Source organism: Leucopleurus acutus (assembly GCF_964270905.1).
Source record: "Leucopleurus acutus genome assembly, chromosome: 8".
In the NCBI taxonomy this organism is placed as follows: domain Eukaryota; kingdom Metazoa; phylum Chordata; class Mammalia; order Artiodactyla; family Delphinidae; genus Leucopleurus; species Leucopleurus acutus.
Genome location: NC_139151.1, coordinates 63,099,706 through 63,122,388, shown reverse-complemented (window position 1 = coordinate 63,122,388; position 22,683 = coordinate 63,099,706). Strand labels below are relative to the sequence as shown.

General features: G+C 44.0%; 2 protein-coding genes across 2 annotated transcripts in view; one reads left to right on the top strand and one right to left on the bottom strand.

Annotated features, from left to right (window-relative positions):
• Positions 1 to 1,093: 1,093 nt before the first annotated feature.
• RPL27A (ribosomal protein L27a) lies at positions 1,094 to 4,139 on the bottom strand. The gene is made up of 5 exons (XM_082844681.1): positions 4,039 to 4,139; positions 3,551 to 3,614; positions 3,040 to 3,115; positions 2,188 to 2,362; positions 1,094 to 1,266 (listed from the first exon to the last, which is right to left on the bottom strand). Exons 1-5 carry the CDS (start codon positions 4,039 to 4,041, stop codon positions 1,138 to 1,140), a joined length of 447 nt encoding a protein of 148 aa, XP_082700807.1. The 5' UTR covers positions 4,042 to 4,139; the 3' UTR covers positions 1,094 to 1,137.
• A 363-nt stretch (positions 4,140 to 4,502) lies between these two features.
• The window catches only part of TRIM66 (tripartite motif containing 66), a 56,284-nt gene continuing 38,103 nt past the window's right edge, over positions 4,503 to 22,683 (top strand). Inside the window, exons 1-2 of the mRNA XM_082845235.1 lie at positions 4,503 to 4,544; positions 6,716 to 6,854. Coding sequence (XP_082701361.1) covers positions 6,849 to 6,854 — 6 coding nt within the window. The 5' untranslated portion in view covers positions 4,503 to 4,544; positions 6,716 to 6,848. The remainder of the gene's footprint in view (positions 4,545 to 6,715; positions 6,855 to 22,683) is intronic.

The following is a 22,683-nucleotide window of genomic DNA, read 5'->3' as shown; positions in this document are numbered from 1 at the left end:
CCTTCCTGACACCTTTAACTCTCCATTATACAAATCAATTACATTTCCTCCCCTGTCTTTCCTTACATTTGACCATCCCCAATATCTTCTGAAGGCTGTCATGACAAATTAGTCTCACAGAAAGTCATAGTTCCCAGTCTATTTATGATCCCACAAAACAATACAGAAACCACCCTCTACCAAACTAAACATGTAAGTAGAGTTTTAGGAGGCTTAAGTGCCATCTTAACTATTCTTTGGTCAGGGTTCTAGACTGCAAGTTCTATTATGGGCCAAAAAACTTTCAAAATCTTGGAAAACTATACCAAATTATAATTTACCAGGATCTAAGAGGGTCCTATCTGCACACAAGCATTGCTCATCTTCTTGGTTTTGCAGGAGGTAACAAACCCTAGGAAACCTGATTCTGGTTTCTGGCCTTTTAGCATTCCCCAAATTTCTCTATTAGATACATTTCACGCTGGAAGGAAAATCATTAGCATTTCATGACGTTATTTCTTTGAACATGAAGACTCCTATGCACAAGGACCCATAAATCCTGACAACTGCTTTCTAGAATCCAAACCACTCTGATGTGTAAAAGCCCTGGTGTGTTTAAAATTCAGACTGTTGGGCCCCATTCCAACATTTTGATTATCAACAGAATGGTTTGGTCTGAGATGAGGAAGCCAGGTGTAAGAACCTTAAACTGACGAAGTAAGTCCCAAAGAACCACTTCTATCCTACCACTGACCCATCTTTCCAACATGACTCATCAAAATCTTGTAAAGATCATGAGTTTTCCCCCTTGACATGGAACAATTAAGGGCACATTGTCCCACTCATTTATAAAGTCAGAGCACACAATGCCAACAGGCCTTTCAATGGTATGACGGCACCAACAGGTATCATTCTCGCTTTGTAAGTGAGAAGCCTCAAATTAGGTAACCAGCCAAGGCCTTATTCTCGGTGTTGGTGCCATCTCTTCCATACTTTGAGGGGAGCTGGTGGAAGAGCCCAGGTCCTCAAACCCTTACTCCTAGAACCTGTTAGGTGGGTTTCTGTACAGGTAGGGAGGTAGAAGTGCCAAAGAACCCTCACTCAGACCAGAAGAGAAAAGCACTTGTTATCATTTAATGAATCTCCCACCACGTGGCTTCAAGCTACCAGGACACAAGCCCCACCAACACCCTTAATCTTCTCCTCAGCTCTTCTGCTGAAGAATTTGGCCTTCACGATGACAGGCTGCTTTGGGAGCTTTCCCTTCCCCAGAACTTTGTAGTAACCCTAGAAGAACAGAGAAAAGGGTTTATAATGCACCGTGGCAGTCACCAACTCTGTGATGGGTACGAAGAAAAATGCCTACCAATCCACTCCATCTAGGGGCCAGGGAGGGCATGTTTCTGATCTGGGCACTCCCGGGGGCACTGACTGCCCTCGCCAGTGAATCAAGACCAGCAGATTCTCTCCGAGGACACTAGCACACCAGGACAAGAGCTGTCAGGATGTGACTCTAGTCTCGGGCAGAGCTCAAACCCTTTCTCCTATTCAATTACGACTTGATAAGCAAAAAAGGAAAATCACATTTCCAGCAATGCTCCAAGTCATGGTCATCAGAATTGCTCAAAGAAGAGGCTGAGAAAGGGAAATTTAAAACTTTACTGAAAGCCCCCTCAGGATTCCCACCACCTCCATACCCACAGTGGGTAAGACTGACACAAGGACCAGAACTCCTAATGATATACAAAAATGCTTTTTTTGGGGGAGGGGGGCGGGGGTTCTCTTCAGATAATGTCGGGCCTTAAATAACAATTGAACATATTAGGATTTTATTCTGTAAGAAACATAAAGAGCCAAGGGCTGTGCCTCATGCAGTCTTGTGTAAAACAGACCAGAGCCAGCTGACCTAAATTACTACCAATAGTTCAGGTGAGAAACCCGTACAAATCAGGGCACTGACACTAGGAATAAGATAACCGATCGGAAAACGTTCAAGTGAAAAATGAAGTAAATGAATGAGGGAGTGGAAGAACTACTCTTCAAATGTTTTGCATGAATCACAATTGAACAAGAGTTCAATTTTGATCAGTAAGTACCCGTGGAAATGCTACGGAAAGTGGAACTGTCTAGTAGGTATCTGGGTATAGACTTTAGGTGCAAGTATATTATCCAGAATTTTAAAAGGCAAAAAATATTCAATTCACTCACCGATCGCACCACATCAATGATAGGAGCAGCTCCAGTCTTGTTCTTGGCAGCATTTACCCGTGTCTGCTCACTGACCAAGGTCCACAATTTATCAAGGTTGACAGTTGGGCAGAAGCTCTGGTTCCTCTTTAAGTGGTAATGCCTCATACCAACTTTCCCAAAGTATCCTGGGTGACTGAGAAAAGAAGGCAACCATTTCCATTACCTCACTCCAACTAAAAAGCTATGTTTACCATCTCCACAGTCCATCTCCCCCCATTACAGTGTAAGGTGTGCACTCATGCAGAAGAGTAACAAAGCAGGTACTCCACTTCTTGAATAAAACAAATCTTTAAAAAGCCACCAAAGACTATCGGGTGGAAAAGACTAGCCTTATTTCACGGAACCAAAGTAAGTCACTGAGAAAGTCAGAGGCAGTGCCAAGACTAGGATTCAGGTCACTTGACAGCTTCCCCACACTCCTGTAACACAGGTCTCCTAAACAAATAGTTAAAACACAACCCCGCTAATTTGTGGGCGTTAAACGGATCTAACAGTTGTGTAAGTCAATCTGATGCATGTCACTAACCCGGTGACTGACTATGCCACGAGGGCCACAGCCAGTGAATAAGGTCAGCAGTTTCTCTTCGAGGACTCTAGCACACTAAGGCAATAGCCGATACCCAAGCGTGACTCTAGCCTCGGTGACAAGTTCTCAGTTCACATCAAATATTAACTTGACGAAACCCAGCCACAGGCAAGGTTTCTGAGTGGTAAGAGCCTTGCTTCCCGTTGAAGATGTTCTTAACTACCCTGTACCCCTAAATCCAAAGCTGTCAGTGTCAGTAAAGGCAGAGTCCGAAAAACACTCACTATTTGTCGAAGTTGATCCTGTGGTGATGCATGCCACCAGCATTACCGCGGCCGCCCGGGTGCTTCCGGTGTTTGCCTGCAGAAACACAAAGCTACATGGCTAAAATAGCCTTCTCCAACCCCTCGATATTACTTCTCGCAAAAGCATTTCCCCATACCTCTGTGCCTTTGCTTAATACCCCTCTTCCAGCAATGCTGTTCCTTCAAGACTCTGGGATGATCATCACTTTGCAGTGTTCCACCTCACAACACTAGCACAGTACACCATACCTTCAACCAATTCAATACTGGACCCCGCTCAATTTCCAACCCCCCAACTGACGTGAAATTCTCTAAAACTGGAGTACTAGAGAATTCTCAAAGATAAAGCCAACAGCTAATGATCAAATTCAATCCGACTCGACCGCCAAGAGCTCTAACTAACCCACTTCTCTAAGTTACCTACTTACTGACAAGCTAGCACCATGCAGAGATAGCCCAAGGCCGACCAGGATGTGGAGACAGTACTTACCGATGCGGCCGTGGCCGTGGCTCACGTGCCCCCTAAGTTTCCGGGTCTTCCTTAGTCTGGATGGCTGTGTGGGAAAAGGTGCTTGGTGATAAGGCCTAAGGGAAGAGGGGCAGGGGCCGAAGCTTGCCAGTCTGTGAGAGGCCTATAGGCCTGGGGATCAAGGATCTGCTTTGTTGCACCTTCAGCAAAGTCGAGATTACGGCTTGGCCCGGGGCCGTGCGGCCTCATCAGGGAGGCGCCCGGGAACCCCGGACCGCGTGTCTCGAGAAACCGAACCGCGTGTCTCGAGAAACCGAACCGCAGGATGAACACGCGGCCCCAGGCGCCCCGCCCCGCCCCGGACCCACGCCGGCTACCCCGCCCTGCGGCTGGCCATGCGCGGCCTGGAGGACCGGGCCAAGCTCGGGAGTAGGTGGCTGGGGTGCAAGGTGAGTAAAGATCGCGACCTAGGCCAGGAACTATGCGGACGCATCAGAAAAATCACCTACCATGTCAGCGACCGAGACGAAAAAGGAAGGGCTCTGCAAAGTCTCGCGAGCTATCGAGCTCGGGGGCGGAGCCAACGCCTCACTTCCGGTCCGGAGGCCGGGCTGCGGGCGGAGCTTTTTTGGCGTCGCGGGTCTTGAGCTGCTGCGGGTTTTGCTGTTTCCACTTCCTGTGGGGTGAACGCTCCGTCATAGAGTTGTTCCGGAGGCTGCGGGGGCCGAGAGCCTTCTTCGTGCTGTCACGCGTGCGCTCGGGTTCAGAGGCGGAGCGCTGGCGCGGAAGGCGGGGCTTGGGACGCTGTAGTGCACGCAGCTGGGGTCCAGGTGGGCCGGGCGCTTCTCCCAGGGGCACGGCCCAGGAACCTGCTGGGGCCACTGTATTTCTCTGCTGCTCACCAACCGCCCCATCCTGAGCAGCCCCATGCGTCTCGCTGTGTTTTTGGTGGTCGGCTCGGCTCGGGCGGTAGCGGTTGCTTGCTTGTCCCCTGGCCGCAGTGAGAAACCGCAAGGTCCTGTTTGACCCTATGTGCCCACCCGATGTCTCTTCCTGCTCCCTTTATTCCTGCTCCCTTTAAAGTCTTTCTAGATGTCTCTACCACCCTCCGGGACCTTCTCGCCCACACTACTGAGTGGGCTCAAGGTCTTCCTTTCTCCTTTGCCCTTGTGCTATCGTCCCGGTCGTCCTCAGTTGGAACAACCTGAGTTCAGGGACCTCTACGCCTGGTCGCTTTAGGGTTCTTTATTCTCCAGACCCTGTAAATCTTCTACCCGCCACATTTTAATTTTCACTGCAACCTACTTGGCATGCCCGTGACCCCCTCCTCTCCTGGACCAGAGAACCCCTGCTCGATCTGGACCCTATGCAAGGGTCTCCTCTTGTAATACTTCTCTGACCCATTCAGCCATAGTTGCTCACCTCCCCCCACTGTGCCATCTCAAAATCTAGTACAGAGCTCTTATGTAATTGTTGATCCGCATTTGTCTTTCCTACTAGACCAAATTTCTTAAAGGCTGGAGGATTACTTTCTTTTATCCATGGACTCCTAGCTCCTGGCATGTAGTACATGTTCAACAAATGATCGTTAAGTGAATGAATGCACCTACCCTCACCACCCTTTCTAAACTAAAGTGCAAGAGACATCCTTTCCGTCTTAAGTCTCAGCCAATGTTCAAGATCACATTCCCTCAGTCACTCAGTGTGTGTTTGGGTGTATTTTCTGTGCCTTGTTCCCTTCAGCTAAAATACATTTTAGCTAAAATATCCTAAATTCTCCCTGTTTCTATTTATTACCCTTGCTCTTTCCTTTTCAGCCAAGCTCCCCAAAAGAATGGTCAACAAATCCTGTCCATTTGCTAGCTTCCCATTCATTGTTTAATCCACTGCAGTCTAGCTCTCAGCCCCATTATTTCAATGAAATTGCTCTTATGGAGGTCATCAATTAACCAAACACTGAACTGAATGTACTCTTCCTCATACCACTTATTCTTTGTTGTACTTTACCCATTTGACTTCTTTTTCTAACTAATCTCTTGCCTTCCTCTTATCTTTCTGGCTACTTCTCTGTCTTCCTTTCAGGTTCTTCTATATTTGTCCACCATTTAAGTATTGGTGTCTTGAGCCTTCTGTCCTTGCCTCTCTTAACTTTTCATAGTACACAGTGTTCTTGGGTGAACTCATCTTGGGTGGCTTCAATTCACATCTCTGTTGCTGAGCTCCAGACTCATATATTCACTTAATTTCTGGTTAGTATCCCTTGGACATTCTAAGACATCCTAGATAGACATACCAAATACTTTGATCTTCCCGGTTCTCTGGTGTCTTCTTTATTCTGTAGCTTGGTGAGCAGCCTTGTCCACCCAGATAGTGATGTCAGGGAGACTTGAAAATTGTCCCCAAGCATTCTTTTCCTCTAATACGCTGTCACCGTGTCTTTTTTTCTATACCTGTCTCTCAAATCTGCTTTCTCCTCTTTAGCCCTCGTGCCATGACCTTCATTAAGGCCCTCATCTTCTGTCTTATCTGGAGTTCGGCACCCTCCTGTGATCACCCTGCCTGTATTCTAACCCTCCTCCAATCCGTCCATCCTTCACACCTCTGTCAGTCTGATCTTCCTAAAACATGACTCTCATCCTTTCACTTACTTGATCAAAAAGTGTGATAGCTCCCTATTACCAGCAGAATACAGCCCACTTGCCTTTCCAAACTAACCTTGGCTTCTTCCCTGCACAAGCTTTCTACTGCAGCCAAACTTGGTACATCCCTTCTACCTTTTTTCCTGTGCTAGTGCCATTTCTCATGCCTGGAGTACTCATCTTCTTTCTGACCAGGTGTCCTGAAGCTTCCTCAACCTTTAAGCCCTACCTTACATTCTGCTCTTCCCAGAACACTCCAGCCCACAGTGAGAAAAACCAAATACACCTTGCAGTTTACAAAATGTGTCTGCCTGAGAGGTCAACTCTACTAGTCCCATTTTATGAATGAGAGAGTTGAGGCACAGAAGGTTGACTGACTTGCCAGAGGCTATAGAGCTGCTAAGATATAGAGCCTGGGCCTAGCCTTTAGTCTTTTTTCTCCAAATCTCCTGCTTTTACCTTAGCATCTCCTCCCTCTCTGACCTCACAGCCTTATGGGCTTCATCGCTCTTTCAGTCCTTAATCACATACTGTCTGTTACCAGCAGAAAGAGAGGCCTTGAGAGTTGGCGGCAAGGCCTAAGAAGAGATCGTCCTCTATTTGACATCAAAACTGGCCAGTAAGTGCACAAGTGATGAGCTGAGCTACCTAGAAACTACCCTTGGGAAGATGGTCTGTGAATGGAGGTAAGCTGGGCAGAGTTTTGGGAATGAAAGGTTACCTTCAGGTGTCTAGTAAATAGGGACTGAAGTAAGGACCAAGACTGCCCAGGGCATGGAGGTAGAGTCTGGTTGATGGGACACTGCTTCTGGATAGTTTTGTCAGGTTCCTTGGTTACAGAGGGGCTGCATCCTATCCTTCAGGCCATCCTTCTGAATGGAAGGCCTCCCTGAGCAGACTAGTACTCTGTGTTGGGTTCTGTGCTCACCTAACATTCTCCTCATTGGTGGTTTGATCTCTAGGGTAGGGGGAGTGCCCTGGACAGTTGTCTGGTTTTGGTTTTCTAGCCAGCTCCTTCTTCTTCCCAAGGAAATCATGTAGCTTTAACATAAGGCTCCTGTGGGATTTGTCATTGTGGGTCGGCCAGCTCTGAGAGAGCAAACAAAGCTGAATTCTGTATATAGCAGCCAGACATGAGGCACTAGGTGATCTGTCCCTCCTCACCAGGCACACGGGGCGTGATGGTGGACCTGACCCGTAAGAGGCCTCTTTCTCTGTGGCATCTCTTCTGAAGTAAAACATGGCCTTGTGACATCTCAGACATCTGGGCTCCCCCAGAGGGTCAGGGCCTCAGAAAATGCCTGTGAAATGAGCAGAAGGGAGAGGATGCCAGGCAGCAGCCTGGTGAGGCAGGTATATGCAGTGCTGACCTTTTTGCTCCCTCAGCCCTCTCTCCAGGTGGCCTTGTAAACACACTGCCACCCTGAAGAGGGCCCTGTGGTCCCTCTCTCTTCCTCTCCTCTCTGGGAGCCTGATTTCATCAGCAGTCCTTCAGACAGCAACAACAGCATGGGTGCAGCCAGCCTTGTTTTCTTGCTCTCCACCTTTAGACTTGGACATTTGGAAATATTATGTTGCTTTCCTTTTTCAAGTAGAAGATTGTCAATTTAAGATGGGAAGAGTCAGGATGTCGTTTCTAAGTGAGAATTTGAGAAAAACTCAGAAATCCAAATTTACTTCAGAAAGAATTTTAAAACTTATATGTAATAGAAAAGACAGTAAAACATGAAAGAAAATTTTTTTTAAAAAAAGTGTAAACATCTCAAATTATAATACCTTACAATGCTGTTTTCATGTCTGAATATTACCTTTCAGTTTTTATTTACATCTAGACATAGCTATCTGCAAAGCTGATGATCATAGTATGCAAATCCTTTTGTCTTCTGCTTCTCGTTTAATACTATTACATTTTTTCTGTATCACTACCCAGTATCCATGATTATTATTTTTAACAGCTGAAGAGTAATTTATCTTCAGCACATACTATAATTTACTAAGCCATTTTCTCATGTATTTTGTTTCCTTGTTCTCATTGTGTTTTTTGCTATTGGAGAAAATGATGCAGTGAACATTTGTGTATATGTGGCTTTTTTCTTCTTCTGTTGAATAACTTGTCTAGGATAAATTCCCAGGAGTGAGATTGCTGTATTATAGGGTATAAACATTTTTATGATTCATTTTATGTTGCTATATGTGTGTGTATATATATATATATATTTTTTTTCCCCAAATGGATTGTACCTGTACGAATTTATGCACCAGCAGCATGTATAGTTTCCAATTTAAACTACACCAGGTTCAGGGTTTTTGTTTGTTTTGTTTTGTTTTTGCTTTTATCAGTAGTTTTTGATATACGGCAATATGGCATTTAGGGGAAAATTCATAGGACCACACAAGGTTTTCTTCATTACAAAGTAAAAATAAATATAACTCGAGAACTAAGTGTCCTTCCTTTCTGTGCTGGATAGATTTTCAAAAGTCTCATTATACTACGTGGCAAATGCTTTCCTAACAGCTTTGTTGGAAGCTAGGATGGAAAACCCTGCTGCCATTAAACTCAGAATAGCAGAATGTGAAGGGAGGAATGCCAGGATCTTTGAGGGCAGTTCATCCAATAGCACAATAAATTCAACTGCTCCTCGGTTTTAATTTAATTTTAGATGATAAAATTCATGGAAAGAACACAAAAATTTTGGTTCATTTCCTACCTCTGTTTTCACTAGCTGAATGATTTTGAACAAGTAGCATATTCTCTTTGAGTCTTAGTTTTCTTGTCTGTGTAGTGAAAAAATACTGAGATTCATTTGTTCATTTTAGAAATATTTATTGAGTGTGTGCTATGTTCAGGCACTATATATAGGTGCCAGGCAAAGAGGGGAAGGTACCATGGTGAACAAGAAAGACAAAGTCCTGCCCTAGGACTGTGTCTAAAACAAAGAGTGAACAAGTAAACAAACAAATAAATAATATATCACATTCAACACAGTCTAGCATTAGAGTAGGTGCTCTCTCATTACTTGGTGTTTCTCCCTCCCATTTTTTCCCGGAAAATGTATACCATTTTGATGATAATTTGTTCTGTACTACCCATGCAAACAATCTTTGAAATTCTGACTCCCAATGTGGCATGCAATGACCTGCTCTGTTATTCCTTGGGAAGGCTACAGAAACCCAGTTAATATCTCCCTTCTCTCACATCTGGGTGTGGGATATTAAAGGAGGTGGTTTGTAAACAAGGTAATATAGGTGCGGTTTCCTGTGCGTCCTTCCAGTCTTTCACCTGATGTTTCATTTAGTTCAGGTCTCTTCATGACTTAAAGCAGAGCTGATTGCTGGTATATTTTGTTTGACTCACGCTGTTTTCTTATGTTTTTTTAAAATTTAATTGGTTGCCACGTTTAAAAATTTAAATAAAAATCCGGATTTCTGGTGTTTTGAAAAAACTCAGATTTGGCAACACTGAACCCACAGTCTTTATATGGCTGGCCCCTGGAGGCATTTGAATTGGCTACTCCTGGCTTAAGTACATTCTGCCGAACTATCACCTTCGCTTTCCCAGGTCAGGGGAGATAGGAAGGAGAGGGAAGAGGTAAGTTATGGTGAGAAGGAGGAAGGGGATAAAAAAGAGATCATTTGACCTTCCCCCCTTCTCCTTAAGTCAGAGACCCATTGCTGTGCCTTTAATTTAACCTTTACCCTCATAGAGTTAATTCAATTGCTCTTCTAAGACAGAAATGAAATACTTATTTCTTTATATTCTTACCCTGGGTAGTGCCCACTGGTTTGGAAAGCTATGCCACGCCCCCAAATGCCCAGAATTGTTTTTCAGAGTCTAGCGCAGCAGTTCTCAAAGTGTGGTCTAAAGGCCCATCAGGGGTCCCTGAGACCCTTTCAGGGGTTCCACAAGGTCAAACAATTTTCATAGTAATACTAAGATGTTATTTGCCCTTTTCACTGGGTTGACATTTGCACTGATGGTGCCAAAGCCAAAGCCAAAGACGAGTCAGTGTGTTCTTCACTGCCAGGCATTTGCTTGTAAAGAAAAGAAAAGAAAAAGAAAAGAGCCAGTTTCACTGAAGAATGTCCATTTTTATTAAATTTCAATTCTTGAATACAAGTCTTTTTAATATTCTATATGAAGAAATTAGAAGTATGCAAAAAGCACCTCTGCTACTTAGTGAGGAACTAAGTAGGAACTTAAGTGAGGAACTGCACCTGTGCTACTATTTGAGTCGCACGCTGCACTAGCCTTATTATTATTATTATATTATTATATTATTATTATTATTATTGTAGAACAATAGTTTTATTTGAAAGAACAACTTACAGACAAACTGTGATTATTCAGGCTTGAGAATTTGGCAGATATTTTCTCAAAGTATGAAGTGAGCCTGTCACCTCAAGGAAGAAAACTGACAGTATTTGTTGCCAATGATAAAATTTGAGTTTGCAAGCAAAAATTAGAATTCGGGTAAAGTTATAGCTGCCTCCATGAGTTTGACAACTTCATAATAGTTACAGAATTTTCTGATGCAATTAGAGGTGATATTAAAGAGGGTGATTTTTTTTCTATAATGAAACATGTCAATATTTGGAGCATCTGTGTAAATCATTGAACCAATATTTTCCAAATCACCAGTGCTTGGTGTTATAAAAATTATGCCTGAGTAAAAGAGCAGTTCAAAGTGTAAGACAGACCAGTGGATGTTAATATAACAGAGTAAGAAAAGTTCATTGATGTAGTTTCAGATTCCACATTACAACTAACCTTTAAGAAACTACCGCTTGTTAAATTTTGCAGTAGTATCAAAGAATATCCACAATTATCTGATAAGGCTACTCCTATCTTTTCCAACTGTATAGCTGTGTGAGGCTGGATTTTCTTCATATACTGTAAACAAAACAACATGTAACTGCAGAAGCAGGTATGGAAAGCCAGCTTCTATTAAGTCTTCTGTTAAGCCAGACATTAATGCAATTTGCAAAAAGGGAAAAACAGTGTCACTCTTCTCACTAAATTTATTTGAAAGTAGTTAATTTTTCCTGAAAAGTATGTTATTCATGTTGACTTGTAATAGGTTTATTGTTTTTTAATGAATTAATATTTTTAAATTATCTCAGTTTTACTTATAATACGGTAAATGGCAGTAGCTATAACCACATAAACAAAATCTCTTTGGGGTGCTCAATAAGTAAAATATGTAAAGCAGTTCTAAGACTAAAAGGTCTGGTATTCTCAAAGTCTAATGAAATAAACTCTACCACATTTAAACCTTCTAAGAGAGATTGCCCTCACCTCGCCTACTATGGCTGCTGTCTGGGGAATAACTGCCCTTAGAGCCTCAGAATGAACTAGAGGGGAGAGCCCCCTGCATTGCTTTATTTAGTGGCATCTTGCTGGGCCCACAAGAAGCCTGGTCTCCCCCAACCCCGTCGTCCTTTGTCCTTAATGGGCTTGGCTCTGAAAGACTGTGGATTGAAGTGAAAGTTCTCTCAAATTTGCATAATTACAGAGCTCCGGATTTGAATTAAATGATCTTTGGTTTTTTTCTGAAATAAGTACAAATATAAAACTAGGTGCACTCTTTCTGCTCTTATACAATTACAAAACCTAATACAGTTTATAAATTATAAAAAACCAAAACAATCAAATTAACAATGTTAGTTTCATTTGCAGATGATGTGTTGCTAAACGAAACTGTCACTACAGCTTAAGTGTGGTGCACCCTGATGTGGCTAAGTTTAGCAAACTTGTGCCACAGTGATGGTGCCCCACTTTCCCTCCCACCTTTGTCTATTCCAGGTACTGTGAAACATTCATCATTGTGTGCCATAATCTCATTCTAGCTTCATGGGGCAGGAGGGCATCATTTACATATTGTCTGCTCCCTTCTCTTCTCATTAGCCTGAGACAAAGTAATACTGCTTGGTAAGAACTAGATCCTAACTCTTAACACTGCCTCTAAAATCTCATCATGATGAATATATAGATGATCCAGAATATTTATACTTTAAAAAACTCATCAGAATGAAACACTAATTTAAAAATGTTGGTGGAGAGAGCTCCTGAGGACATGTGTGTGGACCTCAGCTTGAGAAACATTTCAGTTAAGAGTATGGAGTCTGAAATCAGACTGACCTGGATTTGAATTTGAATTTGAATTCTGCTGTTTACTGTCTGTCTTTGTGCAATTACCCAACCTCTCTGAACCTCAGTTTCCTCATCCTGTCTCTGATGGTTTTATTTAATTTTTTAAAATATCATAGTCCCTATCTCCAAGGGTAATTGTGAGGATGGAGATAAAGTATATAAAGCACCTGGTATAAACTTGGCATTTAATACATTTCCTTCTCTTTTCCAACATGAACTCTTGGATCAAGCTTGTCCACTAATAAAGAGAGGCACAGGTAGATCTGGGACACTTGAAGGCAAACAAACCCTGTAATAAACACACAACCTGGCAGACCCCTCCAGGCTTTGTTTTCCACAGCAGAGATGCTGGACTGTCTTTTGGGCCCAAGTGAGAGGTTGAATCTGCCCTGCATGAGCCTCCAGTTGGAGAGGGACATAGCCTGGACTTCTGAGGCCTTGGTCTCTGAGTCTTTTCTGGCCCGTCCAGGAGTATCTGTCTCCCCAAAGAACAAATCACTCTGCTTTGTGCTTCACTTACAGGGAGTGGAGCTTGCTCACTCTACACACTGCTTCACGCTTGAGGATATTAATGGAAAAGCCCCGGTTCTGGGCACATGCATGGGCATGGATATAGGTGTGAGCTTTATGGGGCGACCTCTAGTTGACCAGAAACACAGAAGTGGACAGATAGAGGCGGTACTGATCTGCTCATTATGCCAACAGGACGTGCAAGATATAGGTGCCTGACTCCTACCCTGTCAGCATTTGCTCTGTAAGGACTGCTTCCAGGGCTTGATCCAGGAGCTAGGGCAGGTTGCTGGGCTTCATGGGACTGTCCCAGCTGGTAAGTACAAAAATACCACAGGTTCACCTCCTTCTATATAACAGGTCTCTTCCCATTTCATAGGTACTGAATTTCAGGTGTAGAAAGAATCAGAATGTAAGAGCCCAAGGGATACTCATTGCTGAAAGCAACTCTTTGGGGAATCTGTGAGACAAAGCAAATCCTCCTGATGCTTAATATATGTTTTGTAAACTGGGATTTTTCATGTTTGGGATTTCCTTAAATTGGTGGCAGGCTAAGAAACCTGGGAAGATTTTGATTCAAGGTTTGGCTGACTCCCCAGAAGGAGAGGACATGTCCTGACCCACTGAACTTCCAAGGCGGGGGGAGAATGGCTGGGCTCCTAGGGTCAGTCAGGAACGGATTTTGAACAGACTCACACTGACTAATGAAACATTCACCATCTAAGCTGCTCCCTCCTCCAGCAGGGAGGAGCTTCTGTCTTTCTTCTGAAGGTCAGGTTTCCTAGGAAACAATCTCACTGAGAACTGTGAAGTCCTTGGAGACAAGAGCCAAGTCCCTTCGTTTCAGTATTCTAGCACAGGGCATGTAACAGAGATGCAGTGAGTGTCTGCTGAATGAACTCGTGGGATGAAAAAGCCAAAAAAGTTGACAGCATTTAGAAACATCATCATTGTTGTTTGTTTTGTTGTCTGCAGTTTTTTCAAAGTGATTTGTAGCACAAGTCTAGGCTATCTTTGAGGCATTATAGCATTGCAGTTGTCTTTAGATCTGAATTTCGAGGCCTCTAAACCCTTGGGCAAGCTACTTAAGCTCTCTGAGTCTCTGTTGAGAGTTCAGAGTACAGAAAAGGTATTGTATACTTTGATTTTTTAAATTAATACATGATTTTTAAACTTACTACTTAGACTTTGTTCTTCCTTAAGCTTTTAATTTTAACTTACAAATCTTGTTCTATTTATAAATATAGCAAATTTAACAATCACTTTTAAAGGGCCTTTCATTAATATTTAAACATATTTACAGTTAGTATTTGCTTTTATAAACTAAATTTTTAAAAATAATTCAATTGTCCAGCAAATAAGCATTCTAAATTACTTAAAGAACTCTTGGAAATACAGTAAGTTAAATGTATAAATAAGGTGAATCTTAAATATGTCTTAAAAGTTCCAGCACTGTTGGGTTATTATCCAGAATATGTAAAGAACTCTTACAACTCAAGAATAAAAACAAACAACCCAAATAAAAACTGGGCAAAGAACTTGGAATAGACATTTCTCCCAACAAGATATCCAAACGCCCAGCAAGCACATGAAAAAATGTTTACTATCACTAATATTCAGGGAAATACAAATCAAAACCATAATGAGGTACCACCTCACATCTGTTAGGATGGCTAGTATTAAAAAAAAGAACAGAAAATAAGTGTTTGCGAGGATGTGGAGAAATTGGAATCCTGTGCACTGTTGGTGGGAATATAAAATGGTGCAGACTCCACGGAGAACAGTAAAGTGATTCCTCAAAAAATTTAAATATACAATTACCAGCAATTCCACTTCTGGATATATACCCAAAGTAATTAAAAGCAGGGACTAGAAGAGATATTTTTATGCCTGTGTTCATAGCAGCCTTATTTGCAATAGCCAAAAGGTAGAAGGAACCTAAGAATCCGTGGAAAGATGAATGGATAAATAATTGTGGTATACACATATAATGAAGTATTATTCAGCCTTAATAGGGAAGGAAATTCTGACACATGCTACAACATGAATGACCTTTGAGAACAGTATGTTAAATGAAATAAGCCAGCCATAAAAAGACAAATACTCTATGATTCTACTTACATGAGGTACCTAAAGTAGCCAGATTTATAGAGATAGAAAGTAGAACGGTGGTTGCCAAGGGGTGGGGGAAGGAGGGAACGGGGAGTTGTTTAATGATATAGAGTTTCAGTTTTGCCTTTTTTTTAATTTTAATTTTTCTATTGGAGTATAGTTGATTTAGAGTGTTGTTAGTTTCAAGTTTTTCCCATTTTTTAATCAGGTTTTTGTTGTTGCTGTTGTTGTTGAGTTCTTTATGTATTCTCAATACTAGACCCTTATCAGATAAATGATTTGCAGATATTTTCTCCCATTCCATGGGTTGCCTTTTGTTTTGTTGATAGTGTCCTGTTAACATAGTGAAAGTTTTAAATCTTAAAGAAGTCCAATGTACCTATTTTTTCCAAAAGCCTGTGCTTTTGGTGTCATATCCAGGAAATTATTGCCAAATCCACTGTCATAAAGCTTTTCCCCTATGTTTTCTTCTAAGAGTTTTATAGTTTTGACTCTTACGTTTAGGTCTTTAATCTCATTTTAGATTTTTTTAAATGTTTTTAAATTTTATTTATTTATTTATTTATTTTTGGCTGTGTTGGGTGTTCGTTTCTGTGCGTGGGCTTTCTCTAGTTGCGGTGAGCGGGGGCCACTCTTCATCGCGGTGCGCGGGCCTCTCACTGTCGCGGCCTCTCTTGTTGCGGAGCACAGGCTCCAGACGCGCAGGCTCAGTAGTTGTGGCTCACGGGCCTCGTTGCTCCGCGGCATGTGGGATCTTCCCAGACCAGGGCTCGAACCCGTGTCCCCTGCATTGGCAGGCAGATTCTCAACCACTGCGCCACCAGGGAAGCCCCTCACTTAAGATTTTTAACGTGAACTAGGGACTTCGCTGGTGGTCCAGTGGGTGAGACTTGGTGCTCCCAAGGCAGGGGGCCCGGGTTTGATCCCTGGTCTGGGAACTAGATCCCGCATGCATGCCGCAAGTAAGACCTGGTGCGGCCTAAACAAATAAATAAACAAAATACATTAAAAAAAACACAACAGGATGCCTTAAAAAAATAAAAGATTTTTAACATGAACTAATTATGCATGTTTCAAGGATATGTTTGACTCTAAAGTCAGAAAACTAAATTCATACTAGTGACAATTTTTAGAATCATAGTGTTTGTTGCCAGGTTATTCTAAGTGCAAGGGAGAATGAAAACGTAAGCTTTGGTGTCAGTATATCTGGGCATCGGAGTGTGAGTCCTAATCTACCTGCCACTTAATACAGCAGTTGTATAGCTTGGTAAGTTTTCCTCCCTGTAAAATGGGGATGATGATGGTAGTAATTAACTTATAGGATTGTTATGAAGATTAAATGAGAACATACACATAAAACATTCTGTACTGTGCCTAGGATAGAGTAAGAGACCAAGAAATGTGAAAAAATACCATTATTTAGAACTTGTGAAACTGAAGTGGAAAAAAATGTTAGATGCAAACATGCTTGACTTGGAACCAGAGAGGCAATTTCTTGAATATGTGGCATCTTACATTATTTAGTATGTCCTGCAGTCTGGCCAGGCTATTGCTACCTTCCATATTTGCATTTGTGGATCAGTGGAATAAGCTTCCTCTGCTACTTGGAGGTTTTAGGATTCTATGCTGTGTGGTATTTGTTGGTTTGTATGTCAGTCTCCTTCACAGGTAGTTATTGACTTTTATGTACCAGGCCCTATGGTGTTTAGGGTGCAGAGATGAAAAGACAGGGCCCTTGCCTTCAAGGAACTCATATTTTATTGAAGGGCAGATAACTAAACAGATGATAATAATACAGTGTGGTAAGAATGTGAAGAGAAGACTGTTTAAAGTTTAGGCAAAGGAGCAATACCTCTGGGAGATTTTCCATGCACAAGGACTGGTGGATATCAGTTGTTCACTGAATGTTTTCTGAAGGACTAAAAGAATGGCACTCAAATGCCACTCTGATGAAAAGCAGAGATGTCACCTATCTCTGGGAAGTCCAGTGAGATACCCAGTACCTGAACTTAGATTCCTGTTGTAATTTGAGAAGCCATGCTTTGAGAGTTTGGTTCTTTGGAAAGAGCTTTTAGCACTGCCACTTTATCCAGCAGAGTAGGAGTACAGACTTGCTAAAAGGCTTATCCTATTTCTGCCAATCTGGGGCTTTCAAAAGTTAAATATGGGAATAGGTAGAGGGTTGGCAGGGGAGATGGATAGAGGCTGACGAATTAAATAGGTCCTTAGCATCAACGCTTCCAGCCAGTTGCGGCCACATTGCATGGGGATGAGTCCATTTCCATAAATCTATTCCTGCTGGTTGCTGGGCAGAACTGAGAAGTTGCTGAGTTGAGTGGAAGAGGGGCTGTGCCTGGGCTCAGTGTCTGTCCAGCTGGTTTTCAACTCTGATCCCTCAGTGGAGCCTCACCAGGCCTGCATGTTTGCAGTGGGACTCAGCACTGGGGGAGGGAGTGAGGTGGGCATCTCATTCAACTGGGCTGTGCCTTTCATCTCTACAATGCCACAGCCCAACATAGAACCTGACACAGGACGAGGGCCTAAGTGAATATTTATTGAACAAATGATTTAATCAGTGGATCCACAAAGATCTCCCATGGCTCTTGCCTGGAAGGAAAACTTTTTTCACTTATGACACTGCCCCTTTCTAGTCCTCAAGTTGTGAGGTACAAATCACATTTATCAAGCACCTTCTGGCTGGCAGATGCTGTACCGAGTGCTTATGCCTGTATTATCTTTTCTAAACTTCACAACAACCCTATAAGGTAGCTGATGATGGGGACCAAAGCAAAGGCAGTAGTATGCTGAACACACAATGTCTTAGCTGTGCTGTGGGATGACTGGAGTGGAAGGCTCCAGAAAGGCTGGATATTGGAAACGGATCTACTCAGCCAATGAGAATATCTTCTTGGGACTGTTTGCTTTTAAGCCTATTTGAAAATGGTCCCAGGTCAAATTCTACATGGAAAGTTGGCCATTGAGTCCCCAAGTGATACTTTAAATAAGTGTAGCAAGCTCTGAAGGAAGCTGGCATGCCTGAAACTGTTTACTATGTGCTGGATCTGTCTTCAGAATTCTCAGGGCTCCTATGGTTTTATGTGTTGTTTTAGGGGAGGAAGGCCATTACTTGAATATTTCCTTCCCCATGTGAATAAAAGGAACATTATTCTTTCTCTTCAAATCTACCAGAAGAAATATCCTACATGGGAGACCTTGATTCCGAGGTCCAGATTCCAGAATCTCTTTGTTTAGTATCTTAATTTTCCCAATCTCAGTGTGGATGATGCAGTCTACATATGGGCAGAGCCCTGGTCTGGAAGTCATGGGCCCTGGAGCTCGGTCTGGACTCTAGCACTAACTGACTAGGTGATCCTGGGTATTCTCTGGGACTGGACTTGAAGAGCTCCAAGAACACCAAATAACCACCATAGCCTCCTGCTTCCTGAAGCTAGTGATGGGTAACAGCATATCCCTTGAAAAGTACAAATGCTGAAACGGGGAGCAATCTCTGTTCCTCAGTGGGCAGGCCTTGGGGATTTGGGAAGATCCAAAGAGAGAGGGACCTGATGCAAGATGCTACAACCTCAGAGTCAGAGAGGGAAATGATACTTATCTTAATGAGCAGCTCAGCTGGAGGGGCTCTAATGGCCTGGGGTGAGAGTGGGAGGTAGAGGGGATGAGATCTCAGCACCAGGAGCTTGGCAGGCGAGGTGCCTGCTATTTGCTCACTCCAGGTGACGAACCGTGTGTGCAACTACTGTGGGATCTGTTGTGGGCAGTGACCCAAGTTTCCCAGGTGGAGGGCAGGTTGCTGAGCTGGGCTGAGCTGGGTGTGCAGCAGGTGCAGAAGCTGGAGCTCCAGAGCCTATCAGCAGGATGGTTTTTCAGTTCATGAACAGTTTCCCCACCTTAATTGGCTCTCTAGGGCCCTGGGAGTAGCACTGGTACCTCAGAGCCGTTCCTGGGAGAGCAATTCCCCTGGTGACAGGAAGGAGGCAGGCAGTGTTTTGGGGGATGAGCCTGCTGCCGCTGGCACTACTTGGAAAGCTATAGCTAGGGAGGGAGTTCAAGGTAGATGTGATTGATGGACAGGGTCTTGGAGGGGCCTCTTGTCTGCGGGAACTCTCACTCAGGAGGGACCAGTCATTGGTTAACTGCTATGACTGCTGGAGAGCAGGAAAGGCCCTTAGAGTATATCTCTAACCCCTCATTGAATAAATGGGACATCAGGATTCCAGAAAGTTCTAGAATTCTGCTGAATGTCACGTAATTGGTCACTTATAGAGAGCCAGAAAAAAAATCTGGCTCCCTTGCCTGCCAATCTGGAGCTTGTCTGGGCTTCAGGGACAGTAGGAACCACAGACCTAGAGTAGGGTGCTGCCCTTGGTTCCCCCACTGGTCCTCTGTCCAGGCCCAGTTGGAAATGGAGACAGTGGCTTTGCATGGAGTATGTCAATGCATCAGCCCTTGGATTGACTCTTGAGATAGGAAGTGAAAAGAGATAAAGGTGCCACTCTATCAGAAGAGATGAATCCAGGGTCATCCTACCCATACCTTCTGCATTCCACTATGGGTACTTTCTTGACACAGAAAGCTTACTTCACAGTCAGGTGGTTCCTAGGAGCATGGACTCTGAAGGCTGTGGATAATCCATCTCCAGCTTCAATCTGTCACCTGGCTCTTATGCCCAGATTCTGACTCTTGGCTCAGATCTGCTACCTGGCCCTGCCCCACAGTCCCTGGATCCCCCTGCCTGACCTTACTTCACCTATTGCCTTTGTGGATTATGCTCCCAAATCCTCTAGCTTCAACTCTGATCGCTCTCTCCTATCCTGAGCTTGAATTTCTAGCTACCTAAAGGTCTCCTAATTGCTTGCAGTTCAGAACAGAAGCTTAGCATGGCCTTTAAGGCTCTTCCCAGTCTGACCCCATGCTAATTTTAGAGCCTCATCTGTCATTCCTCTGCATGGGCTAGCTTCATCACTCATTCCCTGAGGGGCCTCGTATTTTGTCATCTGTAATCCTCTGTTTATGGTGTTCCCCCCTTCTGAAATGTCCTTTCCTTGTTTGTTACATCCTACCCCAAACTGAAGTTCTAGCTCAAATGTGACCCAGTTAGCAGAACTAGAGCACACAGGGATGGGAGTTGACTTGGGAATAAGCAGGATCCCCATTACCAGAATGGAACCTCAAAGGGAGAGACTAAACAAAGTAGCTGTTGCTTTAGTTCGGGGGTCAGCAAACCTTTTCTGTAAAGGACTAGATAGAAAGTATTTTGGGCTCTGCAGGTCATAGAGGCTCTGTTACAACTACTCAACTCTGCCACTGCAGCACAAAAGCAGTCATAGACAATATGGAAGTGAATGGGCATGACTGTTCTAATAAAAGTTTATTTACAAAAACAGGTGAGCTATAGTTTTCTGACCCCTGTTTTAGGCTCTGCCTGGGGAAATCGGGTGGATTTGAACCTGTGGGTGGCATCAAGTAGGAATAGCTGTGTAGGAGCCAGGCAGGGCCAGAAAAATATGGAAGGGAATCACAGGTAGGGGATAGTGTTAGCATGAGGCACAGGGAGGAGAGGGCAGGAGGAACAGAAGGGCGTTAACTTTGGTTGGAATATAGGATTGCTTGAAGGAGAGAAGTAGGAACTCTGTTTGGAAAGGAAATTTAGAGCCAAATTTCCTTTCCAAACAGAAGGGTCTTGACCAATTTAGGCTACTCAGTAGACAGTGGGGAGCCATTGAAAGTTTTGGGTCAGTGGAATATAATCAAATCTGTATTTTTGAAAAGTCTTTTTGGCTTCCTGAGAAAAATGAATGGAGGAGACAAGACTGGATGCAGTAAGAACTGCTAGGAAGCTACTGTAGTTGTCCAGGCCACTGATTCCTGATTACTGGCCCTTGAACCAGTGCTGGTCTGGATGCCTAAGAATTATTTGGGAAACTTGCTAAAAACATAGATTCCTGGTCCTGTACCCACACCCAAGAGATTTGGATTTGGTAGATTTGGGATTTCTAACAAACCCTACAGATTTGTGAATCATTGGTCCAGCAAGGCAGAATGAGGCCTGATCCTTTTAAGAAGGAATGGGTGCCAGAGAAAGTAGGATACAGGTACGATAAGATTTGGCAACTGCCCTCTTCCTCCTCCTGTTACCTATCTCTGTTCATGGCAGCCCATCCATGTGACCCTTTTTCCTTCACACACCACCACTCCCTTCAGCATCCTACTTTGGTCATGTCCTCTTGGTTCTCTTTGAAACAACTCTTCTGTCCCTTTTTTTTTCCACTTCTACCCTCATTCAGGATCCCATTAATCCTTAACTGGACAAGCCTTCTCCCTGCCCCCCCCCCCAATCTCCAGTCCATCAAGATAGTCATAAAGCCAGAACCTTTTTGGGTGGCCTTTGCTTTTAGGATAAATGTCAAGCCTCTTGGCTTAGAATCCAGGGCTCTTCAGGCACTTACTCTACTGCCAGTCTTTCCAAGTTCATTCCCTGTCACTTCCCCTCTGTGCTCTTGAAATTTGCCTGTACTCTGGGCTTCAGCAATTATACTGGACTCGTAGTCTTGCCCCATCCTAATATCTTTCCTCTAACCTGACCCTGTTTTTCCTTCCTCTTTCTCTCCCAGCTTGTGTGTGACTGTATCTCCCTGGGGGGAGGGGTAGAGTTAGCTGCCGAGGGACACCTCTCAGGACCATTGTGCATTATATATGTGTGTCTTCTCCATCTGAAGTCCTAATCCTCCGCTGTGACGGACAATTGGTCACTATGGCAACTGACTGTGACATCACAGGATAAGGACTTCAGGTGAAGTGGCAGGAGCAGGTGAGTGTGTAGGAGACAGACTTTAATGTCTGTCGAAGCCCCCTCACCCCCACCCTCCTTTAGTGCCGGGGGCATGGAGGGCTCTCTCGGGCTCCTGCTGATTTTTAAAATGCTGTGGTGAGAGTGTGTGCCTGGCATCTGCGTGCTGCAGTAGTGTGGGGCTGACAGAGTGTGTCAAGTTGAGCTCTGGCTGTGCAGGCACCGCTGCTGCGTGAGCCTGTTATTCCATTCTGGATTGCTATTTTGATACCCAGATTGCATCATTCTTCCTACGTATAAACAGGGGGTCCCCAGGGCCCTGCAGCTACTCACTTCTCTACCAACACTGTTGTTGTGATGAGCTCTATTTAAATGAGCTGCCGGATCGGGGCAGGTTCCAGCCACCCATGAGCACTGTCATTTTGGGGAACATGGAGGGCCGAAGGATTTTTGGATCGAGTCCTAAAAGGCTGAGAGTGATGGCCTCCTGAGCTATGCAGAGGGCGACAGAGCTAGTTCCTGAAAGTTGAAAATCTCGTTTTCTTCCTTCTGAGCTTCTGTTCCAAGGCACCCAGAGGATTAGGAAGGAGATGCAGCTAGGAAGAGTCGCCTCTTTGAGGTCTCCCTCTTGCTGTTCAGTTTGGGAAAAATACTGCAGAGCCTTCGAGATAAACAGGAACAGGAGGAGTCAACCAAGCCCTTTCTTGCAGAAGCGTCTCAGGTGAGCTGGAGAAATGCAGCCCTGGCTGAGGATGCATCAGGGACAGGAGGAGAGGACCCAGGCTGCTCCCCCTTCCCCACCCCGCACCCAGCTCCCTGAGGCTTAGGCCCTGCAGCCCAGCTGGCTGCAGAGTGCAGGGTGGGTGTTCCTGGGCACTTGGTGAGCACCATCCTCTGGGACCTGTGGTGGTCTCACCTGTCGCTCTTCTGACTT